The 27,035-nt window shown below is 48.2% G+C and overlaps 2 protein-coding genes across 5 annotated transcripts in view; one reads left to right on the top strand and one right to left on the bottom strand.

Annotated features, from left to right (window-relative positions):
* Positions 1–3,714, top strand: part of LOC143776737 (matrix metalloproteinase-21-like) — a 55,227-nt gene extending 51,513 nt beyond the window's left edge. For all 4 annotated transcript variants that reach the window (XM_077266438.1, XM_077266437.1, XM_077266439.1 and 1 more), the window contains 2 exons: positions 512–684; positions 1,741–3,714. In XM_077266438.1, coding sequence (XP_077122553.1) covers positions 512–684; positions 1,741–2,046 — 479 coding nt within the window. In that variant the 3' untranslated portion in view covers positions 2,047–3,714. The remainder of the gene's footprint in view (positions 1–511; positions 685–1,740) is intronic.
* Positions 3,715–6,139: 2,425 nt separating this feature from the next.
* Positions 6,140–26,709, bottom strand: UBLCP1 (ubiquitin like domain containing CTD phosphatase 1). The gene is made up of 10 exons (XM_077266435.1): positions 26,354–26,709; positions 23,354–23,445; positions 22,337–22,422; positions 18,851–18,966; positions 18,499–18,597; positions 17,381–17,418; positions 15,640–15,738; positions 8,616–8,732; positions 6,907–7,034; positions 6,140–6,633 (listed from the first exon to the last, which is right to left on the bottom strand). The coding sequence occupies exons 1-10, from the start codon at positions 26,535–26,537 to the stop codon at positions 6,603–6,605; spliced, it is 990 nt and encodes a 329-aa protein (XP_077122550.1). The 5' UTR covers positions 26,538–26,709; the 3' UTR covers positions 6,140–6,602.
* Positions 26,710–27,035: the final 326 nt, after the last annotated feature.

Genomic DNA, 27,035 nt, shown 5'->3' with positions numbered 1-27,035 from the left:
ATTTACTATCTTGGACCTTCACACATTGCACTGATTCTTTCTGCACTTTGCCACTCTCTACAGTATACCATATCCTGTATTTTCTACACCAGGGTCTGCCTCGTTATATGGCGAGATAGGTGGTATTTTTCACCTCGACAGTTAGAGTGGCATTTTTTATGGGTCCTGTATTTTGCTTTATGCTATTATTCACTTTTTTTTTTTTAATATCACATCAATTGTTTGTATTTATTTATCTCAAACTCCAGGGCCGTTGTTAATAAATCTCGTCTCGGTTTGTACCCATTTATCATTATTTAGTGTTCCTAGTGTTTTGTTTGCTACATTGGTTTGTATATCACCTATTTTTTTTTTACATACTTCATGGTGGGTGCCCGCATTCTGTTTTTCTAAATCATTGGTTCTTCTATGGCAGGCCAAAAACTAACAAAAAAAAAAAAGGTGGATTTGTGACATGGTGAATACCAACTCTCGGAGAGATTTCATCCCAGTTATTTTTTGTCTTTGGAAGGTACACAAGTTTGGCGTTATGACCCCGAGAACGATATGGCGTATACTGAAGACTGGAAAAAAAACAAGTATCCTCATCTCATTTCGGACGCCTTTCCAGGAGCCCCAAGTCCTGTGGACGCAGCTTTTTTTGACAAGAAGGACCGTCTTATCTACTTCTTCAGAGGAAACAATGTAAGTGATCTATGAAGCCCCCTACACATACAGCAGTGATACTGACAGGTTTCCTTTAAAAGATACAAAGTTATCTGTCTGCATCCACCACTAGAGGGAGCTCAGGAGCTTACTGCATACTGTGTCATTCAGTACAATATATGCAGAGAGCTCCCTCTAGTGGTGGCTGCAGGTAATATGTATGTGTATGCAAGGGACCTGGAGTTCTGCATCAGGATGACCACGATCCTGCAAATAATACCGATATTTTGCACCTCTTTAGAAGAAAATTAATGTAAATGGACACTTTACGAGAACAGCAGCACCTTCCCGTAGTGGAAGCATGTGGAAATTGTAGATATTATAGGAGGGTTTCCAGGATTTTGCAGAGAAAATGTTCTAAAATAAAGAAATAACTAGATGCGTAATCCCTTGCGGCTCTTATGATCTCCGCCGCTCCTGACCATCATTAATATAACCAGTACATTGGCCGAATCTCAGCACTGAAGCCAGTGATTGGCTGCAGCGTTCACGTGAACAATAGACAAGATGTCAGCACTGTGAGAGTCAACATAAAAGTAATGGGTATTTCTTTATTTTAGAACATCCCCTACCCAGGACATTTGTCAACATATTGGAAAACCTCTTTACGGAGTCTGATATGTATAACCTTCCCTCGTGAAGGGGACAGGCAGCCAAAATTGTATTGGTTAAAGGGATGATAATACAGTCTATTCTTAGGATAGCGGGGAAACCCTCTCCAATCAAGTGATTAATGACAGAACAAAAGATAGCGCCGCACATTGTGTAGTGGCCATAAAAGGTACTGCAAGCTCGTTCTCATACAAGTAAATGGGAGAGCTTGCAGTACCTCTTATGGCCACTGCAATATGTATGGCGCCATTGCATCTTCAATCAGCTGATCGGTGCAGATGCCAGGAGTTCAATCTCCACCGATCTGATAACGATCACCTATCCTCAATAAATAAATTAAATATAATATATATACATATTTTAACACTTTAATAACTTTCCAAACCCCCAGAAAAGAAACCTAATTCCCGCCATTTATTCTAGGTAACGGCCTTTAGCATCGAGAAGAACAAGGTGAACGATAACTTCCCGAAGCGAATACTGGATGTCTTCCCAGCGGTGGACCCCTCGGACCATCCAGGTGGATACATCGATGCCATCTACTACTCCTACACCTACCAAACCACCTACTTCATCAAAGACAGTTACTACTGGAAAATGGTAAAAGATCAGGACCGACAAGTCAACTCGTCACTGCCGATCAACGGACTATGGCCCCGGAAGAAGATCAACTCCAAGTGGTACGACATCTGTGACGTCCACCCGTCTGTTCTCTTCAATGGGACCTAGGCCCGGGAGGTTTCTCCTGCTCGGTCATTAGTGAAAATGTCGCAGTCCAGTGTTTATTATTACATTCCAGCCCCTCCGACGCTTCGCTATGTACCAGGACCGCGGAGAGAACAGGGGGCCGAGCAGTCGCGGCCTCGAATACTGATCCGCTGCGTAATGTAACGTCTATGTAACTGGTAACCGTGTACAATGTGGACTTTCCACAGCTCCAGTGCTTCATGGCTTGTCCCATATCTAAATATTACATAAAAAAATGAAAGAAAACACAATAGGACTTGTAACAGAAAGGTCACGAAAGCAGAAAAAAAAAATATGGCTGCAAGTACAGGAGGTATCACAAGTTAAAACCGCCTTTGGTGCACATAGTCTAATATGTCCCTATTCTCCTGCTCTGTAACTTGCCATTGATTTTTTTTTTTTCAGTGGGCAGTTCTTATTCATTAGCATTCTACCAGCACTATGTGAACTGGAACTTCCTTTTTGATACGTCCAAGCACGCATTGCACCTGCCATTGTCCAATGGCTTCAGCCCAAAACTAAAAATCTGCCTCTCTGCTATGCCTGTATGCAGTCTGACAGAGGAGGCGGCAGCAGAGGAAAAGACCTGCCGATATTTCCTGTAATAGACAAAGACCCGCCCCCACTTACTGCCATAGAGACAAAGATACGCCCCCACTTACTGCCAAAGACCCGCCCCCACTTACTGTAAGCGACAAAGACCCACCCCCACTTACTGCCATAGAGACAAAGACCCGCCCCCACTTACTGCCATAGACAAAGATCTGCCCCCACTTACTGCCATAGACAATGACCCGCCCCCACTTACTGCAATAGACAGACCCGCCCCCACTTACTGCAATAGACAGACCCGCCCCCACTTACTGCAAGAGACAAAGACCCGCCCTCACTTACTGCAATAGAGACAAAGACCCGCCCCCACTTACTGCAATACAAAGACCCACCCCCACTTACTGCAATAGACAGACCCACCCCCACTTTCTGCAAGAGACAAAGACCCACCCCCACTTACTGCAATAGAGACAAAGACCCGCCCCCACTTACTGCAAGACAAAGACCCACCCCCACTTACTGCAATAGACAAAGACCCACCCCCACTTACTGTAAGCGACAAAGACCTGTCCCAACTTTCTATGGAGAAAAAGACCCACCCCCACTTACTAGAGGCATAGAGAACCCACCCACCCCCACTTACTAGAGGCTGGAGAACCAGCAAAAGAAATGGCCTTTGGTTTATATGAAATGGGATTTTTAAAAAAATTTTTATTGTTTTGTTTATAATCGGTAACATAAAAGTGAATTGCGTGTCTATGGCAACTCTAACATTGACGAGAATAAGAATACGGAAGTGTTGTCATAAGGATAGAGCAGTAGTGCAGCCTCAGGCTTTGGACGTTTGCTGCTAGGATTTGAGTAGTAGGTATGTAGAAGACCCCCTTAACCTTAAAGGGGTATGCCCATCTCCAAGAGCCTATCCCAATGTGTTTTAGATGTAATAATATCAGCAAATTCCTCCAATTAGAAATGTAGTACAGTTCTTCTGATTCTCTATGTCGCTTACCCCATGTGCAGGGCATTGCAGTAGCTTAGGTATCCATAGATATGACTCATATAGTAACAGTTAGTTCTTAGAGGTCGTAACCATGGATACCTAAGCTATGGCAATGCCCTGCACATGAGGTAAGCGACTTAGCTTATCAGAAGAACTATACTATATTTCTAATTGGAGGTTTTTGCTAATAATATTATTACACCTACTACATATTGGGATAGGATCTTGGAGATGAGAATACCCCTTTATTATTATATTTATTTAACCCTTTTTCTTCCCGAATATTTATGTTATGGTATATTTCTGAACAGTAATAGGAGTAGATTGCTTTTTACGGACCTGCACATCGTAGATTACACCATAATTAGTTATATTAGGACGGCATCCCGACAAAGACACAGCATGCCCTTAATGGTTCGTCCGGCGGGGCTGTTTGTGCGGCTTTTATTATTATATTTTTTTTTTTTACTATATCCGCTCTTATGATAAGATTCCTTCCATAATGCTACCAGTCGTTATACATTGTACGATCTCAATCATGTGAATAAAGAGATTCATTACTTCACTACGTGGCTGTTTTATTGTGCACACCATCTAAAAACCCTTTTTACAGAGGCCGACTAATTTGTATGGGAGCAAAGAAGGATTGGGCATGTTGGATTTCAACATGCCCAATCCTTAAATTCTTCCAGATGAGCTGCTGCCGGAAATGTTTGGCAGCAGCTTAATCCTGTGGCTCCATTGAGTATATCTGAGCTGAGCGTGTATGGAGGAGGGAATGACTGAACATGGGTCTGGCTGACAGGTATGTTAAGGATATGGCAAGTATTGACATCCTCATACACAACAGAATGTGGACTGATCCTGCCAAAATGGGGGCTTTGGTTGTTTTTATATAAGGGGAGCCCCAACTTACTCTCTTTGTCTATTAGAGAAGGGTCCATTTAAAAGGACGATCCTTTTGCTGACAAGAGAGATAAGCGGCTGTCAGAAATGTCTGCTTTTTTCTCATCTCTCCATTGAAAACGAATGAATTTTAGGTGTCGGGACCCCTGGACAACAATGTACTAAATGATCAAACCAGTGTCAGTGTCAGATTTCCCCAGAAGGGAAAGGTGTAGTACGGGCGTATAATTTCACTGATCTATCCTTAACATAGGTCATCAGTATCACATTGGTGGGGGTCCGGTACCCAACAGATCATCATCAATATCAGACTGGTGGGGGTCTAGTAACTCGGCACCCAACCGATAATCATCGGTATCAGATGGGTGGGGGTCCGTTACCCCAGCACCCGACTGGTCATCATCAGTATCAGATTGGTGGGAATCCAGTCATCCAGGTATGCCGGTCGATCATCAGCAATATCAGATGGGTGGGGACCGGAACCTCGGCACCCGACTGATCATCATCAGTATCAGATGGGTGGGGGTCTGGTACCCCGGCCGATCATCAGCAATATAAGATTGGTGGGGGCAGATACCCAGGCACCCGACCGATCATCACTAATATCAGATGTGTGGGGGTCCGGTACCCCGGCACCCGACTGATCATCATCAATATCAGATGGGTGGGGGTCCGGTACCAGACAGATCATCATCAATATCAGATGATTGAAGGTCCGGTACCCCGACACCCGACCGAACATCATTAATATCACATTGGTGGGGGTCCAATACCCCGGCCGATCATCATCAATATCAGACGTGTGGGGTTCCGGTACCCTGGCCGATCATGATCAATATCAGATGTGTGGGGTTCTGGTCCCCCGGCCGATCATCATCGATATCAGATAGGTGGGGTTCCAGTACCACGGCCGATCATCATATCAGATAGGTGGGGTTCCGATACCACGGCCGATCATCATCGATATCAGATGTGGGGGGTTCCGGTACCCCGGCCGATCATCATCGATATCAGATGTGGGGGGTTCCGGTACCCCGGCCGATCATCATCGATATCAGATGTGTGGGGGTCCGGTACCCCGGCCGATCATCATCAATATCAGATAGGTGGGGTTCCGGTACCACGGCCGATCATCATCAATATCAGATGTGTGGGGGTCCGGTACCCCGGCCGATCATCATCAATATCAGATGTGTGGGGTTCCGGTACCACGGTCGATCATCATCAATATCAGATGTGTGGGGGTCCGGTACCCCGGCCGATCATCATCAATATCAGATAGGTGGGGTTCCGGTACCACGGCCGATCATCATCAATATCAGATGTGTGGGGGTCCGGTACCCCGGCCGATCATCATCAATATCAGATGTGTGGGGTTCCGGTACCACGGTCGATCATCATCAATATCAGATGTGTGGGGTTCCGGTACCACGGCACCCGACCGATCAGCTGTTCTCTCCTCTGGTAAACAGTAACCAGCACGGCTCCGTTCGAGGTGCTGAATTTTCCCGCTCAGCTCATATGTAACAGCATGCCATTCTGCAGTGCCGGACTATCAGACTTTCTGGATTACTGGGCTGGATTGTACTTCTTACAGACAGAATCAGAATAAATAAAACTGATTTAAGGCCGTATGTTTTATTTGCATGATGTTCTCATTGGCATATCCCCAACGCTTTTCTGGGGTTGTCCTCGGTAAATGGTGGAACGTTGATCTGATCTGTAACTTAAAAACAACTCGTATAGAAAACTACACGATGGAAGCTAAAAAACAAAAAAGAAAAACCTCCAATCTCTGAGCGGTTTATATAAAAAATATAAATAAATGATCAATACTTGATCATAACACAGAAAGCTCTGTGCACGGCGTCTGAATACTCCCATCATTGGTAAACCTGGGGGGGAAGGGGGCAAATTAAAATTTATCGAAATGCCTTGTGGATCGCTATAAACTAGGGGATGGAAAAAAAATAAGGACAAAAGACGCAACGTGAAACATTCAAGTTTTACTCCGCTGTTTGTCCGTGCCGCCCGCCCCGGATTCAAGTCTCCGGACGTGAAGCTCTTCATCGAAGACTATCTACGATTGACCTTGTTTTTTCGAGAGATATCTGTAAAAAAATGAAAAGAAGATGGAGACGAGGGGAATTCTAAGTCATAAATCTGATGGGTGGGATCCTGCAGAATGTAAACTGTGGCAAGACAACTTCAAGGCGTCAGATCATTTGTTTTCCCTGGAGATAAGAGGTGCCAGAAGCATCTCACTGCAGCTAGGAAATAGTCCCCGGCCAAGCCAAACATCGTGAGTGGTTATCAGGGGTCTACGGTGCGGGGGGGCTTCATACATACACGTACTGTAGGCAGGACGACGGACTGACACTTACTTCTCCCAGTGTTTGTGGTTCAGATCCGAAAGGTCTTCTAGTTTAGCAATTTCTTTAAGGTACTCGGAAAGCTTCAGGAGTTCTTTGTCTTTATCCCGATTCAAATGTGCTTTCATGAAAGGTCGGATCTGTGAAGAGAGAGAATAGATATTACAGACGGATAGAAATGAGACAGAGAAACAGATATGAGAAAGAAAGGAAAGAAAAGAAAGAAAAGAAAGAAAAGAAAGAAAAGAAAGAAAAGAAAGAAAAGAAAGAAAAGAAAGAAAAGAAAGAAAAGAAAGAAAAGAAAGAAAAGAAAGAAAAGAAAGAAAAGAAAGAAAAGAAAGAAAAGAAAGAAAAGAAAGAAAAGAAAGAAAAGAAAGAAAAGAAGAAAAAAAGAAATGAAAGAAAAAAAGAAAGAAAAGAAGAAAAGAAAGAAAAAAGAAATGAAAGAAAGAAAAAAAAGAGAAAAGAAAAAAGAAAGATCGAAAGAAAGAAGAAAACAGAAATAAAGAAAAAGAGAGAAAACGAAATGGAATTAAAAAAAAAGTACTCCATAATGGGCTTAAATCCTGCCAAATACAGATAGATAGACATGAGATAGAGAAACAGATAATAGATATAATAGATAGATAATAGAACGATAGATGATAGATAGATAGATAGATAGATAGATAGATAGATAGATAGATAGATAGATAGATAGATGGATAGAACTAACATATCTGATCAGAGAATCCGCTTTTTTTCTCTGCCAGAACCGATCATTCTTAATTCCCGGGTAAAATGTGTTTTCAGAGAAGACATTACTGTGAGCGGAGATGACAGTTGGTGCTGATAAGATTCTATGTAGACGGATGAAGGAGGAGGATGAGGAGGAGGATGAGGAGGGGCGTTCTGACACTTGCTCCTCCCTCTTACTCCCGGCTCCATAGAATTCTATCAGCACCCCCTGTCATCTCCTACCTCAGTAATGTCTTCACTGAATAGAGATTTTACGCCTGAACTGTCGGAGAAAGAAGCAGATTTCTCGGATCAGATACATTACAGAGTTTATATTACACAGTTGCTTATTTCCATGTGCGCTATTGATCTATGAAATATAAATTAACACGACAATTAGTCTTTTAGCGTTCGTGACTTCAGATTGAGGTTTCCTTGAGGACGAGGTCATGATCTAAACATGCCAATCACAGATGGACGTCTGCCGTGGTCTGTGCCGTGGTCTGACCTTCCAATGATGGAATGCAGATCTGTCATTGACCATAACCGACAGATCCCAACAGTGATGGAAAAATATCCAAAATGGAAGATTCGAGTTTTTTGACAGATATCCACCATTAGATCTGGCACCAGTCAAGGCGCCGATGTCAGCAGAACCAGAAATCTTTAGTTTCTCGTCAGCTTAAAGAGCGACTAAACTTTTCAAGAATGTTTGATCAGTGGGGTCCAGGGTACTGAGACCCCCAAAGAACACTCAATCCACAGGACAGAAGTGCTCCTCCTAGGTACAGGCATCACTGAGCACTTCTGCCCCTTGGTTTTCTGGGAGAAGACCCCCATGACCAACAGTAGTGAAACATGGCCTATAGCATATGAAAAAAAATGATGGAGCAGTTTAGTTACCCTTTAAGTCACGAATACGGGTAATATGTTACCGTACCCAAGGGGTGAGTGACACTGACATCGGACTACACATCCCAGCATCCTGTGACACTTTCACTAACCTTTAGGCCATTCTGTGGATTCATCAGGAAATTCCGCCCAATGTCGTCAAACATGATGGTATTCTTCTTACTGTAGGAGTCTCCGTATTTGCCCCATATCACCCCGAGCGGCTTCACCTAACGAAACATACCAGTCATCAACATAAGGGCACTTATAAATGTGACTCGAGATTGGCAGAGCACCCAGCACCGAAAAGTTAAAATTGTTTCACAATCGACTTAACGCGTTTCAAGCCGGCTCCTAATGAAGCTGTAAGAGTCGACCAGAAATGCGCGGTGACATTGTGGTATAAAAGGGGTTCTCCGTGTAACAACACTGAAAACGTATCCACAAGGTAGGTGCTAAATGTATGATTTGATTAGTGGGGGGGGGGGATGCTGATGTCTGGGACCCTCACCGATCCCCATTATAAAAGGAGAGGTAGTGTCCTTACATTACCCCCACTTAATTCGTGGTCTACGGTAGCGATGGTTCCCATAACTCCATAGAAGTGATGGTGACACATTGTTCTGGTGGTCCCCAAAAGTTGGCCCCACCGCCACATAACATAGCAATTCTCAGTTTTACTTTTTTTCCTTCCCTTCTTCCCAGAGCCACAAGCTTTTTATTTTTCAGTCCACATAGCCGTATGAGGGCTTGTTTTTTTACGGGATGAGTTGTACTTTTGAACGACACCTTTTATTCTACCGCATAGTGTACTGGAAAACGGGGAACGAAAATTCTGTGTGTTGAAAATGCAAAAAATAAAGTGCAATTTTATTCGTTTTTATTCCCCATATTTGCTACATGATAAACCTGAGATGGTAATATGATTCTCCAGGTCAGTAAGAGTGCGCAGATACCAAACATGGATATGTTTTATTTAAGTAGTGAAAAAAACTACATTTTTTTTTTTACTTTCGCTGCAATTTTTCGAGACCCGGAACATTTTCATTTTTTCAGAATATGGGGCTTTTATTGCATTTTTACTGCAGGGCAAAAAATCGGTATTAGTCTTACCGGTAATTATGTTTCCAGGAGTCCATACTGACAGCACATTGGAGGACGTCCTCCTCCTCCTTGCAGGGACAGGAACACACGAGAGTTTAAATATCCGGCTCCACCCACCAGACCTCAGTGTTGTAGCAAGAACCAATCATGGAATAATGCAAATAAAATATTTTAATGACGGAATCATAATATGAAACAGTACATAGTCACAAAATCCGGATATACCTGAGAATATTACTTTAATGGGGGGGAACTACCGGTGCTGTCAGTATGGACTCCTGGAAACATAATTACCGGTAAGACTAATACCGATTTTCCAGGACGTCCCAACTGACAGCACATTGGAGAGTACCAAAGCATCTCCTCAGGGTGGGATTACTGCTTGGAGGACTTTCCTCCCAAAGGCCGTGTGCTGACCGGATGTAACGTCAAGTTTATAGTGTTTACAAAAAGTGTCAGCCCTGGCCCATGTTGCGGCGTTACAGATCTGTTCTACAGAGGCTCCAGCGCGCTCCGCCCAGGAGGCGGACACGCCACGAGTAGAATGGGCTTTTAAGCCTAAAGGAGGTGACATACCTTCTGACTGATAAGCGTCTGTGATCACATCTGTGATCCAACGGGAAATTGAGGCCTTAGAGGCTTTCTTCCCCTTATTTTTACCCCCGAACAGAATAAAAAGATTTGGATCGGTACGCCAAGAGTCTGTGGCCTTTAGGTAATCCAAAACCCCTTGTCTAACGTCTAGTGAATGGAGGGCCCTCTCTTTCTCATTAGCAGGGTTATTACAAAATGAGGGAAGGATTACTTCCTGATTCCTGTTTTTAATAGAGGCTACTTTTGGAATAAAGGCTGGATCTAATCTCAGGACTAGACTATCTTCCCTAATCTGCAGATAAGGGTCTCTAACACATAGAGCCTGAATTTCTCCAACCCTCTTGGCCGTAGTTATCGCCACTAGAAAGGCCGTTTTACGAGTGAGGATAGAAATGGGCATACTATCCCCTGAGGCATAAACACCTTTACATAGTGCTCTAAGAACCAAGTTAAGGTCCCAGGATGGTGATAACTGCCTAATAGTGGGACGCATTCTCTGAGTGGCCCGAATAAACCTCGTTATCCATGGGTGAGATGCCAAAGGATAGTCCAGGAATGAACTCAGCGCAGACACCTGGACTTTTAAAGTGCTGGGTCGAAGACCCAAGTTAAACCCTTTTTGTAAAAAGTCTAAGATACCAGGGATGTCCAGAGAGCCTGATAAGACGTTGGACCTGCCACTTTCGAGACAAAAACGCTTCCAGATTTTTTGATAAATGGCTGAGGTAACTGGTTTCCTACTACCCTGGATAGTAGATATGACCTGGTCTGACAAGCCTTTTGACTTTAGGATGTCCCTCTCAGGATCCAGGCTGAAAGACGGAGTTTGCTTGGGTCTGGGTGATACACTGGACCTTGATGGATGACTCTCCCTTTGGTAGGTAATTCGACTGGATTGTCGATTGCTAATGTCCCCAACACCGGGAACCAGCTTCGTCTCGGCCAATACGGGACGATCAAGATGACCGTCGCCTGATCTTCCCTGATTTTTCGAAGTACCGCTGGAATTAATGCCAGGGGTGGGAATGCATATGACAGCGGTTGGTCCCATTGTTGACTTAGGGCATCTACCCCTTCTGGTAGATCCGAGGGGTTCAGGGAGAAGAATCTTGGGATTTTCGCATTTCTTTTGCTCGCGAATAGGTCGATGTTGGGGGTTCCCCATTTGCGACATAATTTCTGGAAGATGCTTTGTTCCAATTCCCACTCTGTTGGACACAGGTTCCGTCTGCTTAAGTAGTCCGCAATCACATTCTGGGAACCTTCTAGGTGGATGGCTGTAATGGATAGCACGTTGTCTTCTGCCCACCTGAAGATCACCTCTGCTAGATCCTGCAGTGGTTGATAATTTGGACCTCCCTGGTGGTTCAGGAATGAGACTGTTGTTACGTTGTCGGAAAAGATTCTTACGTGGCGATCTGAGAGTATTGGCTGATTGTGCTTCAATGCTTGCCATACCGCGTAGATTTCTCTGAAGTTGGATGATCTGCTTTTTATGCTTTCTGGCCACTTGCCCTGCAAGATTCTGCCCTGCAGATGAGCTCCCCAGCCCCAAGCGCTGGCGTCCGTAGTGATAACTACGTAAGGAGAGGTGACCCACAGAACTCCCACCTTCAGGTTTTCTGATCGTGTCCACCAGACAAGAGATCTTCTTGTCAGACCGTTCAGCTTCAATGGAGCCTCTAGGGAAGACTGGTGGCGATCCCAGGTTGACAAAATCTGTTTCTGGAGATGTCTTGAATGTGACTGCGCCCACCTGACGGATGGTATGCAGGCAGTCATTAGGCCTAGAACCTTCATAGCCATTCTTATGGTAACTTGATGTTCCAATAGATACCAGACCTGAGTCTGAATTATCCTTCTCCTGACTCCGGGTAATAGAGATATTCTGCGTCTGGAGTCCAGGTGCACCCCCAGGAAGGTCTTTCTTCGTTCTGGTAAAAGATCTGATTTTTTCCAGTTTAGTACCCAGCCAAGATGCTCCATTAGAGCGATAGTCCGCTCTCTGTGATCTTCCAGGAGCTTTACGGAATCTGCCACTAGAAGGAAGTCGTCCAGGTACGGAATTATTATGATGCCCTGTTTCCTCAGGAAGGCCACCATTTCCGCTACGAGTTTGGTAAAGACGCGAGGAGCGGAAGCCAAGCCGAAAGGGAGGCCTTGAAACTGATAGTGGCAGGTCCGAGTTGCCAGAGTTACGGCAAATCTCAGCAGTTTCTGGGATGATGGGTGTATTGGGACCTGGTAGTAGGCCCTTTTTAGGTCTATAGTACACATGACCGCGTTCTGGTTTATAAGCGGGATTGCGGAACGAATGGATTCCATGCGGAACCTTCTGTATCTCACCCATGAATTCAAAGGCTTTAGATTTATAATTGTGCGGGTGTCGCCTGATGGTCGTGTAACCGTGAAAAGGGAAGAGTAGTGGCCTCGCCCCAACTCTGACTGAGGAACAGGAATTATTACTTCTGTCCTGATCATGTCCTGTAGGTCTTTTAGCATGGCCGAATCTGGTTTGACTATCGTAGGTGTAATGTATCTTTCTGGGGGAGGAGAGTACAGTTCTATGCTGTAACCTTCGGAAACAGTGCTGAGAATCCAGTGATTCTCGGTAATCTGTGCCCAATTTCCTGCGAACATGCGGAGCCTCCCCCCAATGAGAGTGGCGTCATAGAGATTTATTTTTATAGGATGGGCTAAAGAAAGATCCCCTGTTCCTATTACTCTGTCCACGGGAGCCTCTGTAGGATCCTCTGCTGGACCGACCCTGACTTTTAGGGTCGAACTGCTTTCTGGAGAAGTAACCTCTCCGAAAGGGCTGGGGGCGTTTAGGTTTGTCCTCCGGAAAACCTTTCTTCTTATCGGATGCTGACTCAAGAATAGAGTCTAAGGCCGGTCCAAACACCCTCTGTCCTGAAAAAGGTATAGAGCAGAGTTTGGATTTAGAAGCGTTATCGCCAGACCAAGACCTAAGCCACACCGCCCTCCTAGCTGCATTAGATAGTGAGCTATTACGGGCTGAAAATCTGACCGATTCAGCTGTCATATCAGATAGGAAGGCCATTGCAGACTTCATAATGGGGAAGGAGTGCAAAATATCCGATCTGGGGGTCTTATTAGATAGCTGCTCTTCTAGTTGCCCCATCCATAAATACATAGATCTGGCCACCGAAGTGGCTGCTATGTTTGTACTAATCAAAGCTGCAGAAGCCTCCCAGGCCCTTTTCAGAAGGATGTCAGCCTTCCTATCCATAGGGTCCCGAAGACTGGAGGAGTCTTCGAAGGGTATTGCAGTCTTTTTGGCGACCTTTGCTACAGGAACGTCAATTTTAGGGATCTCTTCCCATAGCTTGACTTCCTCCGGATTGAACGGGAGGCGACTTTTGAAGTCACGGGATAGCACTAGCCGGCGCTCAGCCTCCTTCCATTCCTCTAGGACCATGGCTTTAATATGGTCACTGATGGGAAACACAGTCTGATTTCGAGCGACCAGTCCCCCGAACATCAAGTCCTGCCTGGACTGTGGTTTAGAAGAATCTTCGATTTGCATCGTATTTCTGACGGCCTGGACAAGTTCATCTGTCTCCTCACTCTACGGGAATCTCTCCTTCCTCTCCTGATAGTGAATCCCTGAGCTCGGGACCTTCATCAGAAGAATACTCTGGCTCCCCCTGAACTTCCTCCTTCCTGGGCCGCTTGCGACCAGCTATGGGACTGGCCGGCCGAGCATGCGAAAGGCTAGATATAGAAGCCTGCACCTCTTCTCGTATAAGGGATCTCATCTCGGAGAACATTGATGACCGTGGCAGGGGGAGCAGCGGGGTTTCCCTTATCCTAGCAATATAAGATAGGGAATAATAGGCTATAGAGAGCGAGGAGTCTTTTAGAAATACAGAGGGTGTACTGCCCAGGGCAGGCTTACCCCTTCCTCGTCGATTCTGTCTTCCATAGCTGGATCCTGAAGCAGACGATGCAGTCACTGATGCAGGTGCTGGGCGCTAGAGCAGAAGCGACCGCTCTGTCAGCGTTCTCCTCGTGGAGCGTCTGCTTTCCCCGCTCACAGACCGCCACCGGAAGTGACGTTTCGCCGGCTCCCTGAGACCGGAAATGACGCGGCTCCCCAGACCCGGAAGTGCCGCCTAGCTGTAGCGCCTCCAGGCCGCGCTCTCGCCGATGGAGGTCTGCCTGGATCGTTACCGCGTCCTGAACCGAGAGCCCCCCCGCGGGGGGAGCGGTTCAATCCCGGAGCATTGTCCCACTCCGGGCCTTTGGGGTAGAGGGACTCCCCACCGGGGAGTTTCGACCCTGAGCCGCTTGACAGGGGGAAGGATTGGAGGACCGCTCGATCCCCCTGAGCTCGGTAAGCTGCTGCTTCTCTACGTGTGTCCCTCCGTGTAGGGACAGGAAAAACACTGAGGTCTGGTGGGTGGAGCCGGATATTTAAACTCTCGTGTGTTCCTGTCCCTGCAAGGAGGAGGAGGACGTCCTCCAATGTGCTGTCAGTTGGGACGTCCTGGAAAAAGGTAATTCTAGAGTCTTTTTTTTCTCATTCCGTCGCTTACCGATCGGATTAATTTAATATTTTGCTAGATGAAACTTTTACGAACGCAGCGATACCAAATGTGTATTTTTTTTTAATTTGTTTTATTTTTTAATGGGAAAAAAGGGGGTGATTTGAACTAGTGCTAAATTTATTCCCCCCCCCCCCCCCCCAATTTTTTTTTCACTTCATACTATAATTTGTTATTTTCCTTTGGGGAAGTGAAGCTGCGATCGTCTGGTCGCCTCTACTATATACAGCAGGGCATCAGCACTTCTATCACTATCTATGAACACCAGCCATGGGCCGGCTTTCCCAGTAGGATCGCAATGACAGGCACGGGGGTCATCAGCAGAGTGTCTTTGACGTGCTCAAAATACATGTTCGAGTGCCCGCGACTTCATGTCTCGTGGCTGTTTGAGGCCGCGGGGACTCAAACATTTTTTGACACTCGATTAGCACCCGAGCATGCTCAGATAACACCTTATCCCAGCATATTTGCTCATCACTAATTGCCTAGGAGACCGACCACCTCTGCTGTCCAGCTTGTAAGCATTGCGGGGATTAGGAGGTAACAGCACCCTCCAGCGATCCTGGCCAGCTTCTGAGCAGTATTTACAAGCTCACTAGTAAAGAGCACTGCACTGTTTGGGTGACTAGTGGTCGGTCTCCAAGGCAACAAACTGTAAACAAAAGAACAGTGTTTATATCCCTTGAACAGCTGAAAGTTTTGATGGCCATTATGTATCGGGAAAAAAAAATAAAAAATATTCTGGGACATAGGTGGTTTTTAAAGCCATTGGATGTGAGAGTGAAACGCGTCGACAACACGGGTAATTATTATTATTGGCGAGGAGAGGACATCACGAGGTGTCACCCGAAGCCTGACATGAGCTTACCGCAATGAGGCCTCTCCTGGGTGTGTGCACTGTGATCATGGCCGCGCTGTCCAACATGAAAGTGATCTTGTAATTGGCGTTTGTACTGACGCCCAACTCCTAGAGGAAAGAAAAGGAGAGAAATGTCTAAAAGCTAAATTACCAATCAGAAAACAAGTCAGGTTCTTCGAAAAATGCATCAAAACGTTCTCACCGCGCCAAATAAATGACACCGTTATTGGTAGCGATGTGTCACCTAATTGTACCCCCCGGGAGTTCCCAGCTGTATGACTGGAGGGGGTCTGACCTCCAAGATCTCCACCGATCCTGAGAATGAAGTTAGGTCGTTCCCCTAAGGGTATGTTTCCACGTTCAGTAAACGCTGCGAGTTTGACGCTGCGCAGCGCTGCAGCGTCAAACACGCAGCGTCCAGATGTTCCAGCATAGTGGAGGGGATTTGATGAAATCCCATCTCCACTATGCGTGGAAACCCGCACGCGGCGGCCCTGCGACTCCGGACATGCTGCGCGTCTTTTCAGATCGCAGCATGCCCGTACACCTTGCGGGGACGCAGCGTCCCCGCAAGACATATCACAGGGCCCTATGGGAGAGAGCGATCATCCCGGATGTGAAGAGTTAACACATCCGGCATGATCGCGTCCCATTAAGGGGGCGGGGCTTAGCGCCGAGCGGCTTCGCCGCTGCGGCGATACCACCGGCCATCCTGATCGTGGAAACATACCCTAACACTGATTTTATCCGATCGCTCGCTGTGCAGGGCACTGATCTGTTGGGTTAGCATAGATGACCAGGAGCACAGCTGGGCAGGAGAAGCTCCTGGATGCAGTTTGCTATAAAGAAAAACAAAATGAGCCTTACTCACCCTTCCCAGGTCCCAGACAAGAGTCCCGCTTTCTGTTGTTCTATGCAGCTATGCCAATCAATGAGCTCGGGGGCTTTGTCTGAGTAGGTGCTGCCAATCGCTGTGACGTCAGCGCCGTAGACAATAACAGAAGCCAGAAGCAGCGGCAGACACTTAGTCCAGGACCCGGGGAGAGTGAGTAAAGCGCATTTTGTTTTCTCAATGCAAGCCAGGAAACAAAAAGGTTTTCCAAAACTAGAAAACGTCTTTTAACTTGGGAGGAGATCACGATAAATCGGCCGTTTGGTCGCGTTCACTTTCAGGATGGTCCAGAGGTTGGTCCGCCAGCAATCCAGAAGTAACAGCATATCCTATTGATATGGATGGGAAGTCTCTCTTAACTTCGGACTGGACTTTTACCCATTTTAGCACAGTAGTGATGGAGTGTAGCTAAAAACTGGACGTGATGATTGCAGTCTGCGGCGATACCAAACCACTTCACGACCAGCTCTATCCTCACCTACTGTATTCTCACCCATTCCTTGTAGATTGTGAGCCTTCGCGGGCAGGGTCCTCTCTCCTCCTGTACCGGTGGTGACTTGTATTGTTCAAGATTATTGTACTTGTTTTTATTATGTATACCCCTCCTCACATGTAAAGCGCCATGGAATAAATGGCGCTATGATAACAATAATAACAATAATAATGGTGCCCTTCTACAGCACAAAAGGCAGAGACGTTATCAGAGTTCACCGGCACCAAAGGTAGATGCCGGCTGTGTGATACAGCCGGCACCCGCCATCTATGGAGCGTCTCCGGCGCTCTGCTCCTATGCGCACATCTTTGGTATTAGGGCAGTTGTCGTACATCACACATCTGACATAGCGCGCTGCTGCTCACCTTCATTTTGGCTTCTATCCATTTCATGCTGGTTGCCGCTATAAAAAGAAGATAGACGGTCATTATCAAAGTCCAGGAGAAACCCCCTACTTCAAGACCGGCCATTATGGGTTTTTCCCTCTCTTCCTTCCACCAGTCATAACTTTTTCATTTTTCCCATCCATGAGGGCCTGTTTTTTTTTGCGAGACAAGTTGTAGTTTTTGGCGACACCATTCATTTTACCATTACTGTACTCAAAAATGGGTAAAAAATTCCAGGTGGGATGAAAGGGTGAAAAAAAGGCCATTGTGGGGGGCATAGTTGTTACACCGTTCATTCTATGATTCTCCCAGGCAGTGCAATTACAGCAATACCAAGCCTGCATAGTAAGGACCCAAAAAATAAAATCAGAAGTATAAAAACATATATATATTTTTTTCTTTATATATATTTTTTTTAACATATACACATGTGTATTCTTTTTTTATCAGATATTTATTATGTACAGTATACTCCGTTCTAATATATATATATATATTTATTTATTTACAAAAAAAGGAACAGCACAAATCCTTTACTTATCTTCGGGTGCAAAGCCCTCAGACAGCCCGTCCACTGGTTGTCTCTAGTCCATATACTTCAAAAAAAAAAAAACAGGCAGCACTCCATATTCTTTGTGATAATATGCAGGATTTATTCAGACCCACATGTCTGTGCGACGTTCCGGCTCTAAATGAGCCTTTCTATATATTACAGTTGAGCTCAAAAGTTTACATACCCGGCAGAATTTTTGCTTTCTTGGCCTTTTTTTCCAGAGAATATGGATGATAACACCAAAACTTTTCTTTTTCTCCACTCATGGTTAGTGGTTGGGTGAAGCCACTTATTATCAAACTGCTGTGTTTTCGCTTCGTAAATCATAATGACAACCCAAACCATCCAAATGACCCTGATCAAAAGTTCACATACCCCATTTCTTTATACCGTGTATTGTCCCTGATCAAAATGGCTCGGAGCAGTGATCGGAGCTCAGCTCCGCTCGCTGCCGTCACAGACAGATGCCGGCTGTGTAACGTAGCTGGCATCTACCCCAGTGCATCTACTTGAAATATAAAAGTTGTAGCCTTGAGTTACTTACACCATATTACAATATCGTAGTCTTCATAGGCCGAGGTAAGAAATTCATGCAGGTACGGCCTCATGAGCTCCAATCCGGTTTCTGCACATGATCGATGGTCTATAACAATGAAGGAGAACAGAACATCAGGACCAAAGCTGCGATCACTTCAGTAGGGAATGGGCTTTTTCGCATTTGTCTCATACAATGTAGATTATACGCCGCCCTCCGGGGGAATGCCGCATGTGATCTCATGGTTGGTTTTTTACTAAAGACTTGTGGCCAGCACCATCGGACTCCATGGTATACACGGCACCGTACGGCTCTGGACTACCGGGCCTTACTAGCCAAGAAGCGAGGGTGACATACTGACCGAACAGCGTGTAGTCTACGTCTAGCACCAGCAGCTTTTTCCCTTCTCTCGGGGGATTTAGGACCTCCACCTTGTAGTCTTTGACACGACGGGAAATCTTTGCCAGATTTTCTTCTCTGAAAACAATGACAGGTGACTGGATCATCTCACTGTTAAAGGGACGGTCCAGTACTCAATCGCATCCTCATACACTGACGCCATTACGGAGACAAAGACGTGCAGTCTCCCAGCCAATCAGCAGTCACTAATGAGCTTCACTTCCTTCCTATGAACCTCAGACGTGTGATCCCAACTGCCCAATAGTGACCGCTGATTGGCTGCAGGGTCCCGGAGACCCGGCACCGACATCGCTGGAAAGGGGCCGAGTATAGGGTATTTTTCTCTTCCATTGGGGAATGCAGTATTTAAAATGGAGAAGTTAAAGTTTGTTTGTTTTTTACTTAATTGCACGTACTTGGGGCTAAAAATCATCTTTACCATTGGGTTTCACTAAACATTTTGCGCTGTTCTGCTTTTACATTCTCCTTCATCCCCGGCCATACTCAACTTTGATGAGATCTGCGGTCATACGTCAGAAAGAGACGGACAAAAGCGGTACACGCCATCCTAGGAGGCTCACTGACAGGTCCTCGGTTAACTCATTCTGCAGCCAGCAATAATCAGTGCAACACAAAAGGCTAAAACAGGCAAACGGTGCACAATATTTAATGAAACTCAATGGTAAGAATTATTACTAGCCTAAAACTGTTGCATGGAAGTAAAAAAAAAAAAAAAAAGAAATATACACTGTGTTCCAAATTATTCTGCACAAAGAGTTTAGGAGTGATAAGGTTAGAATTTTTTGTTTGTTATTTTAACTCATTGATGGTGATGTGTGTCAGGGCTCTTGATAGCACTGAAAGCAATTGCAGATACCTGTGCACATTAGTTTGGCAGGTGTGTCCAAATAAAGGCAAGACTACTTAAGAAGGCTGTTCCACATTATTGAGCAGCCTACACTTTTGGCCAAAATGGCAAAGAAAAAGGATGTGTCGGCTGCTGAGAAGCAACAAATTGTGGAGTATTTAGGTCAAGGCATGACTACAATCAACATTGCCAAGACACTTCATCGTGATCATCGCACAATCAAGAAGTATGTAGCTGATTCCCAGCACACACACGTGTGCGTGCTGATAAGGAAAAATTGAGGACTCTTTCCAACAGGCAATTGCGTAAGGTTAAAAGAGCAGCTGCAAAAATGCCTTGTCATAGCAGCAGACAAGTTTTTGAAGCTGCTGGTGCCTCCAACGTCCCCAGAACAACAAGATGCAGGGTCCTCCAGAGGTTTGCAGCTGTGCGTAAGCCATCCTGTCGACCACCTCTATCCACTGCACACAAGCAGAATCAGCTCCAGTGGGCCAAACGATACATGAAGACTGACTTCCAAACGGTTTTGTTCACCGATGAGTGCCGTGCAACGCTCGATGGTCCAGATGTATGGAGAGGAGGATGGCTGGTTGATGGACACCCCATGAAAACACGGCTAAAGCGCCAACAAGGAGGAGGTGGAGTAATGTTTTGGGCTGGAATCATGGGGAGAGAGATTGTCGGCCCCTTTATGATCCCTGAAGGGGTAAAGATGAACTCCATAATCTATGTGGAGTTTCTAAAACAACACTTCCTGCCATGGTTCAAGAGGAAGAACCGTGCTTTCTGCAGCAAGATCATTTTCATGCATGATAATGCACCGTCTCATGCTGCAAAAAACACATCTGCATCTCTGGCTGCTATGGGCATAAAAGAGGACAAACTTATGGTGTGGCCACCATCTTCCCCTGACCTCAACCCCATTGAGAACCTCTGGAGCATCATAAAAAGGAGTGTCTATGATGGCGGGAGGCAGTTCACATCTAAGCAACAGCTCTGGGAGGGGATTCTGTCCACATGCAAAACAAATGAAGCAGAAACCATCCAAAAACTGACAAATTCAATGGACGAGAGAGTTCAGAAGCGTCTTTCGAACAAGGGGTCCTATGTGCAAATGTAACATCACCTAGAATAAAGTTTTCACTTGAAAACTGTTTGAGTTCATTTTGTAATAAGCTGATAATGCTATAACTTCACAATTCACCATTTTTTTGTTCAAAATAAAAAAAAAAAAGGTTGAAAACTCTGCTGTGCACAATAATTTGGAACATGCATTTTGAGTGTTTATTTTTATTTTTTCAAAGATACTGTTTTCATAGGCAGTTTGTTCCAAAACATTGCAATTATACTAGAATAGTAGATGACTGGAAAATAACAATGACTGCAATTCAGATAGGTAATTTAGAGAAAATATGAGGAAATATTATTTGCATAATAATTTGTCTCCGAAAGTGAGCAACCGCTTTACGACCTTTGACGTACATTTACGTCAATGGTCGTGTCCCTGCCTCTGATGCGGGTTCACACGCCGAGCTCGCATCTTTCCCTGCACATGATGGCTCATTTAGTCAGCCATCACCTGCCTTTAACAGCGGCGGGTGTTAACAAGTTAAATGCCGCTGACAGTCACTGACAGTGGGCTTTAACATGCGCTGGCAGGAAGAGCGTCATTGATCACGTCCATTGGCGAGCCTGTCACATGATCGCGGGTCGTTGATGACTTGCCACGACTGACGGGGGTCTGCTGATGACCCCTGTACCTGTCATTACGATCCTCCTGTGAACGCTGGCGTTCATAGGAGACCGTGATTTTAGCTATACATAGCAGTGCATCAGTATTGCACAGGCGATCAAAGGATCGCAGCTTCAAGTCCTCTGAGGGGTCTAACAAATACACTAAAGTTAACATCACCCTCAATAAAAATTTAAAAAATAAAAAAAATAAATTAAAAAAATTTGCTATCACCGCACTCGTAAGAGTCCGATCTATCAAAACATGGAACAAATTAATCCGAGAATTATGGTTTTTTTGGCAGCTGCAACAATGCAATAAAAACATCACATATATCACAAAATGGTCTCAATGAAAACGTCAGTCAGGGTACAAAAAATAAGCCCTCGCCTAGCACCAGATCCCCAAAAATCAAATCGGTATGGGTCTCGGAAAATGGTGACATTATTTGTTTTTCTTACAAATTTGTGAATTTTTTTTTTCACCACTGAAATAATATAACAATCTGTATATGTTTGGTAACAGCGTCTTCGTACTGACCTTGAGAGTCACATCGCTGGGTCAATTTTACCGTATTGTGAACATAAGAAATAATAATTAAAAAAAAATAATAATAATAATTGTGGAATTGCACTTTTTTAGCAATTTTAATGCGCTTGGAATTTTTTTTTCACGCTTTGGATTCATTCAAAAGTAGAACTCGTCTCTCAAAATAAAACAAGCTACGGGTTGGAAAAAATCAAAATAATAAATAAAAAAAGTTATGGCTCTTGGAATAGGGGGAGGAAAAGAAAATGAAAGCACAAAAGTGAAAAACCGCAAGGGGTTAAGCCACTGCCGGGACTCACCGATTTTCCACCTCCACGACCTCCTCCTCGATGTCGAAGTCATTCACGACGTCATCATTGTCTGGTGGTGGAGCCAGAACGTCCTCCTGCAATAAAACCATGGAAAGAATGTAGATCGGGAGAAGTTGGAGAAGGATCGCTCTGATGTTGTGCCTGAGAAGTGGACAAGCAGCGATCAGAGCCAGGTCTGATCTCTGCTGCTGGAGGCTGATGCTGGCTGTACAACGCTGCCGACATCTGCTCTGTATAGTGCAGGCTCAGCTCCTGAGCCAGTACAATCCCTTTAAATGGCACTGTCGACATCCAGCGGTGGCATTTAAGTGATATCCATCCATCTGTGATGTGATCACTGACTGCAAGGAGTGAAGCCCCCATGACTGCCATCTTGGTACTCCCGTAAAGCCCAGCCATAGGCAATCAAAAATGTGTATTTACCCCAAAATGGTATCAAGAAAAAAAGCCTGCTCGCTATTCCTAAAAAAAAAAAAACACCCCAAAACCCTCACAACTAGGGATGAGCGGACCCACGGAAGTTTGGACTTCACCTGGAACTAAGAACATTAAAACGAACTTCTGGGAAAAGTTCCGGGTTCGCTCATCTGTACTCATAACCGCTCCATTCACATAAAAAATAAATAAGTAATTATAGAAACTTGTATTTTAGCCACACAATAAAAATAAAATAATAATAATACATTTCAAAAAACAAGCAAACAAAAAAAAAACCACGTACGTGCTTTTGCTATGGTTGTAATCATACCAACCTGCGTAAAAATTATAAAGGCGGAATCGCGTATTTTTTTTCCTAATTTTACCAATTTTTTGTGCCCTGTTTTACTGTAAAAATTAATGGTATCCTACAAGAAAACGCACTCTCGTACATCTAAAATTGATGGAATTTTTTTTTTTTTTTTTTTAAGTCGTAGCTCTTACATAAAGGGGATGAGAAAAAAAGAAAAAAAAATTGCCGGGTCATCAAGGGGTTAAATACAGAAGTATAAAGTGGACTGCAGTTACCAGACTCTCTTCCCGGGTTCCCATCATCATGATCTTGGTGTTTGGTTTCAATTTCAGGACCCCGAGCTTCATGCTGTTATCCGCCGGTTTGCCTGTAATGTATAATAGTCAGTATAAGGCGAGTGTCCCCCGATTCCTCCACAGGAACAATAACCCCCAATCTCCCCCCATTGATGTCCGCCGGTTGACATGTTCCCCTATATGGCAGCAGTACAGTCAGGGCTTTACCTGATTACTGTACAGCTCAGATCATATGTGATAGGTGGGAAAGAAATGTTGGAAAATGCGCTGAATCGTGATTTCAGCTCTGGGGGAAAAAAAAATGGGTGTTCAGATGGGCAGTGACCCCTGGGTTTAGGGTTGGAAAGAAGCAGCTGGTCCAAGAAAGGCATTGTGAAATTGGATCATGAAAGCTGGTTGGGTGAGGGCGATGTTCTTGCTTGGAGGGGCTCCGACCCACAGACCCCCTGGCTTGGAGGTGCATCAACCACCAGCTCAAGGGAGGCTGACCCGGAGACCACCCCCCGGCTGGGAGTAGCACTGACCCGATACCCCCCCGGATCGACCCGGAGACCTCCCCTGGCTCAGTGGGGCGCCGACCCGGAGACCTCCCCTGGCTCAGTGGGGCGCCGACCCGGAGACCTCCCCTGGCTCAGTGGGGCGCCGACCCGGAGACCTCCCCTGGCTCAGTGGGGCGCCGACCCGGAGACCTCCCCTGGCTCAGTGGGGCGCCGACCCGGAGACCTCCCCTGGCTCAGTGGGGCGCCGACCCGGAGACCTCCCCTGGCTCAGTGGGGCGCCGACCCGGAGACCTCCCCTGGCTCAGTGGGGCGCCGACCCGGAGACCTCCCCTGGCTCAGTGGGGCGCCGACCCGGAGACCTCCCCTGGCTCAGTGGGGCGCCGACCCGGAGACCTCCCCTGGCTCAGTGGGGCGCCGACCCGGAGACCTCCCCTGGCTCAGTGGGGCGCCGACCCGGAGACCTCCCCTGGCTCAGTGGGGCGCCGACCCGGAGACCTCCCCTGGCTCAGTGGGGCGCCGACCCGGAGACCTCCCCTGGCTCAGTGGGGCGCCGACCCGGAGACCTCCCCTGGCTCAGTGGGGCGCCGACCCGGAGACCTCCCCTGGCTCAGTGGGGCGCCGACCCGGAGACCTCCCCTGGCTCAGTGGGGCGCCGACCCGGAGACCTCCCCTGGCTCAGTGGGGCGCCGACCCGGAGACCTCCCCTGGCTCAGTGGGGCGCCGACCCGGAGACCTCCCCTGGCTCAGTGGGGCGCCGACCCGGAGACCTCCCCTGGCTCAGTGGGGCGCCGACCCGGAGACCTCCCCTGGCTCAGTGGGGCGCCGACCCGGAGACCTCCCCTGGCTCAGTGGGGCGCCGACCCGGAGACCTCCCCTGGCTCAGTGGGGCGCCGACCCGGAGACCTCCCCTGGCTCAGTGGGGCGCCGACCCGGAGACCTCCCCTGGCTCAGTGGGGCGCCGACCCGGAGACCTCCCCTGGCTCAGTGGGGCGCCGACCCGGAGACCTCCCCTGGCTCAGTGGGGCGCCGACCCGGAGACCTCCCCTGGCTCAGTGGGGCGCCGACCCGGAGACCTCCCCTGGCTCAGTGGGGCGCCGACCCGGAGACCTCCCCTGGCTCAGTGGGGCGCCGACCCGGAGACCTCCCCTGGCTCAGTGGGGCGCCGACCCGGAGACCTCCCCTGGCTCAGTGGGGCGCCGACCCGGAGACCTCCCCTGGCTCAGTGGGGCGCCGACCCGGAGACCTCCCCTGGCTCAGTGGGGCGCCGACCCGGAGACCTCCCCTGGCTCAGTGGGGCGCCGACCCGGAGACCTCCCCTGGCTCAGTGGGGCGCCGACCCGGAGACCTCCCCTGGCTCAGTGGGGCGCCGACCCGGAGACCTCCCCTGGCTCAGTGGGGCGCCGACCCGGAGACCTCCCCTGGCTCAGTGGGGCGCCGACCCGGAGACCTCCCCTGGCTCAGTGGGGCGCCGACCCGGAGACCTCCCCTGGCTCAGTGGGGCGCCGACCCGGAGACCTCCCCTGGCTCGGTGGGGCGCCGACCCGGAGACCTCCCCTGGCTCGGAGGGGCGCCGACCCGGAGACCTCCCCTGGCTCGGAGGGGCGCCGACCCGGAGACCTCCCCTGGCTCGGAGGGGCGCCGACCCGGAGACCTCCCCTGGCTCGGAGGGGCGCCGACCCGGAGACCTCCCCTGGCTCGGAGGGGCGCCGACCCGGAGACCTCCCCTGGCTCGGAGGGGCGCCGACCCGGAGACCTCCCCTGGCTCGGAGGGGCGCCGACCCGGAGACCTCCCCTGGCTCGGAGGGGCGCCGACCCGGAGACCTCCCCTGGCTCGGTGGGGCGCCGACCCGGAGACCTCCCCTGGCTCAGTGGGGCGCCGACCCGGAGACCTCCCCTGGCTCAGTGGGGCGCCGACCCGGAGACCTCCCCTGGCTCAGTGGGGCGCCGACCCGGAGACCTCCCCTGGCTCAGTGGGGCGCCGACCCGGAGACCTCCCCTGGCTCAGTGGGGCACCGACCCGGAGACCTCCCCTGGCTCAGTGGGGCGCCGACCCGGAGACCTCCCCTGGCTCAGTGGGGCGCCGACCCGGAGACCTCCCCTGGCTCAGTGGGGCGCCGACCCGGAGACCTCCCCTGGCTCGGAGGGGCGCCGACCCGGAGACCTCCCCTGGCTCAGTGGGGCGCCGACCCGGAGACCTCCCCTGGCTCAGTGGGGCGCCGACCCGGAGACCTCCCCTGGCTCAGTGGGGCGCCGACCCGGAGACCTCCCCTGGCTCAGTGGGGCGCCGACCCGGAGACCTCCCCTGGCTCAGTGGGGCGCCGACCCGGGACCCTTGTTTGACAGCACCAAGCCTGTGCCCCTGGTCTGTAGTGTGTGTAACATGTGACTTTGTGCCTCCGCTCCCAGCACCCCCACTCTGCAGATCAGTGGGGGCCACACAATGGGGCGGCGCTAGGACCCGGTCAGGACCTCGTCTCACCCTTGTACTTCAGGCCCAGCAGTTTCTGGCGCTCCGGCAGGACCCCGGTGAGGCTCTTGAGGGAATGCTTGAGATCCATCACCGTGTCCTCCTCCGACAGCGCGGACAGCGGGAACTCCTGGCCGCCCCATTTGATGATCAATGATAAGGTCATCGCCTTGGAGTCGGGGATGCCGGCCGCCATGTGAGCCGACGTCCTGCACCGGGGGGTGGCGCTACACCATGGGAGCCGGGCTGCTATACACCCGCAACGGTCACTGCCATAAAAGAGCCGGCACGGACACAACAACACAGCGCGGCAGACCGGAAATGACGTGTGAGAACGTGCGACTGCGTCACTGGCTGCAGTGCCTGGTCGTCATGGCTACACTTCCCGAAACTGCCGGCTGTTACTACGTGACGTCACGTGCCCCAGCCCTAATCCCTGGCTTCTGCTGACTGTGGCTCTGGTCCAATCCAGTGTCCTTGCAGCCTGTAATAACCACCAATCAGAGGCCAGCTTTCATTTTTCCAGTGGAACTTTTTAAATAAAAGGTGAACTTTGGTTGGTGTGAAGCAATGGTCATACAGATATAGCATGTGAGGGGGTGTCACTGGCAATGGTCAGGCTGACCCCAGATGTTTAACCCCTCAATGACCCCCATTACCTATATTTACGGCATAGGTCATGTATGGAGGCGGC

Source organism: Ranitomeya variabilis, chromosome 5 (genome assembly GCF_051348905.1).
Source record: "Ranitomeya variabilis isolate aRanVar5 chromosome 5, aRanVar5.hap1, whole genome shotgun sequence".
NCBI lineage: Eukaryota > Metazoa > Chordata > Amphibia > Anura > Dendrobatidae > Ranitomeya > Ranitomeya variabilis.
Note: the sequence above shows the minus strand (reverse complement) of the source record. Positions and strands in the feature narration are given on the sequence as shown.

What these genes read in the sequence shown, in the direction of transcription:
- UBLCP1 (XM_077266435.1), bottom strand. Translation starts at nt 26,537, where the DNA reads ATGGCGGCCGGCATCCCCGACTCCAAGGCGATGACCTTATCATTGATC. An exon ending in GAACCCGGGAAGAGAGTCTG is followed by an intron (nt 22,423 to 23,353) that starts GTAACTGCAGTC and finishes GTTTTATTGCAG; the next exon opens with GAGGACGTTCTGGCTCCACC. An exon ending in CCAGGAGAGGCCTCATTGCG is followed by an intron (nt 8,733 to 15,639) that starts GTAAGCTCATGT and finishes ATGTTTCGTTAG; the next exon opens with GTGAAGCCGCTCGGGGTGAT.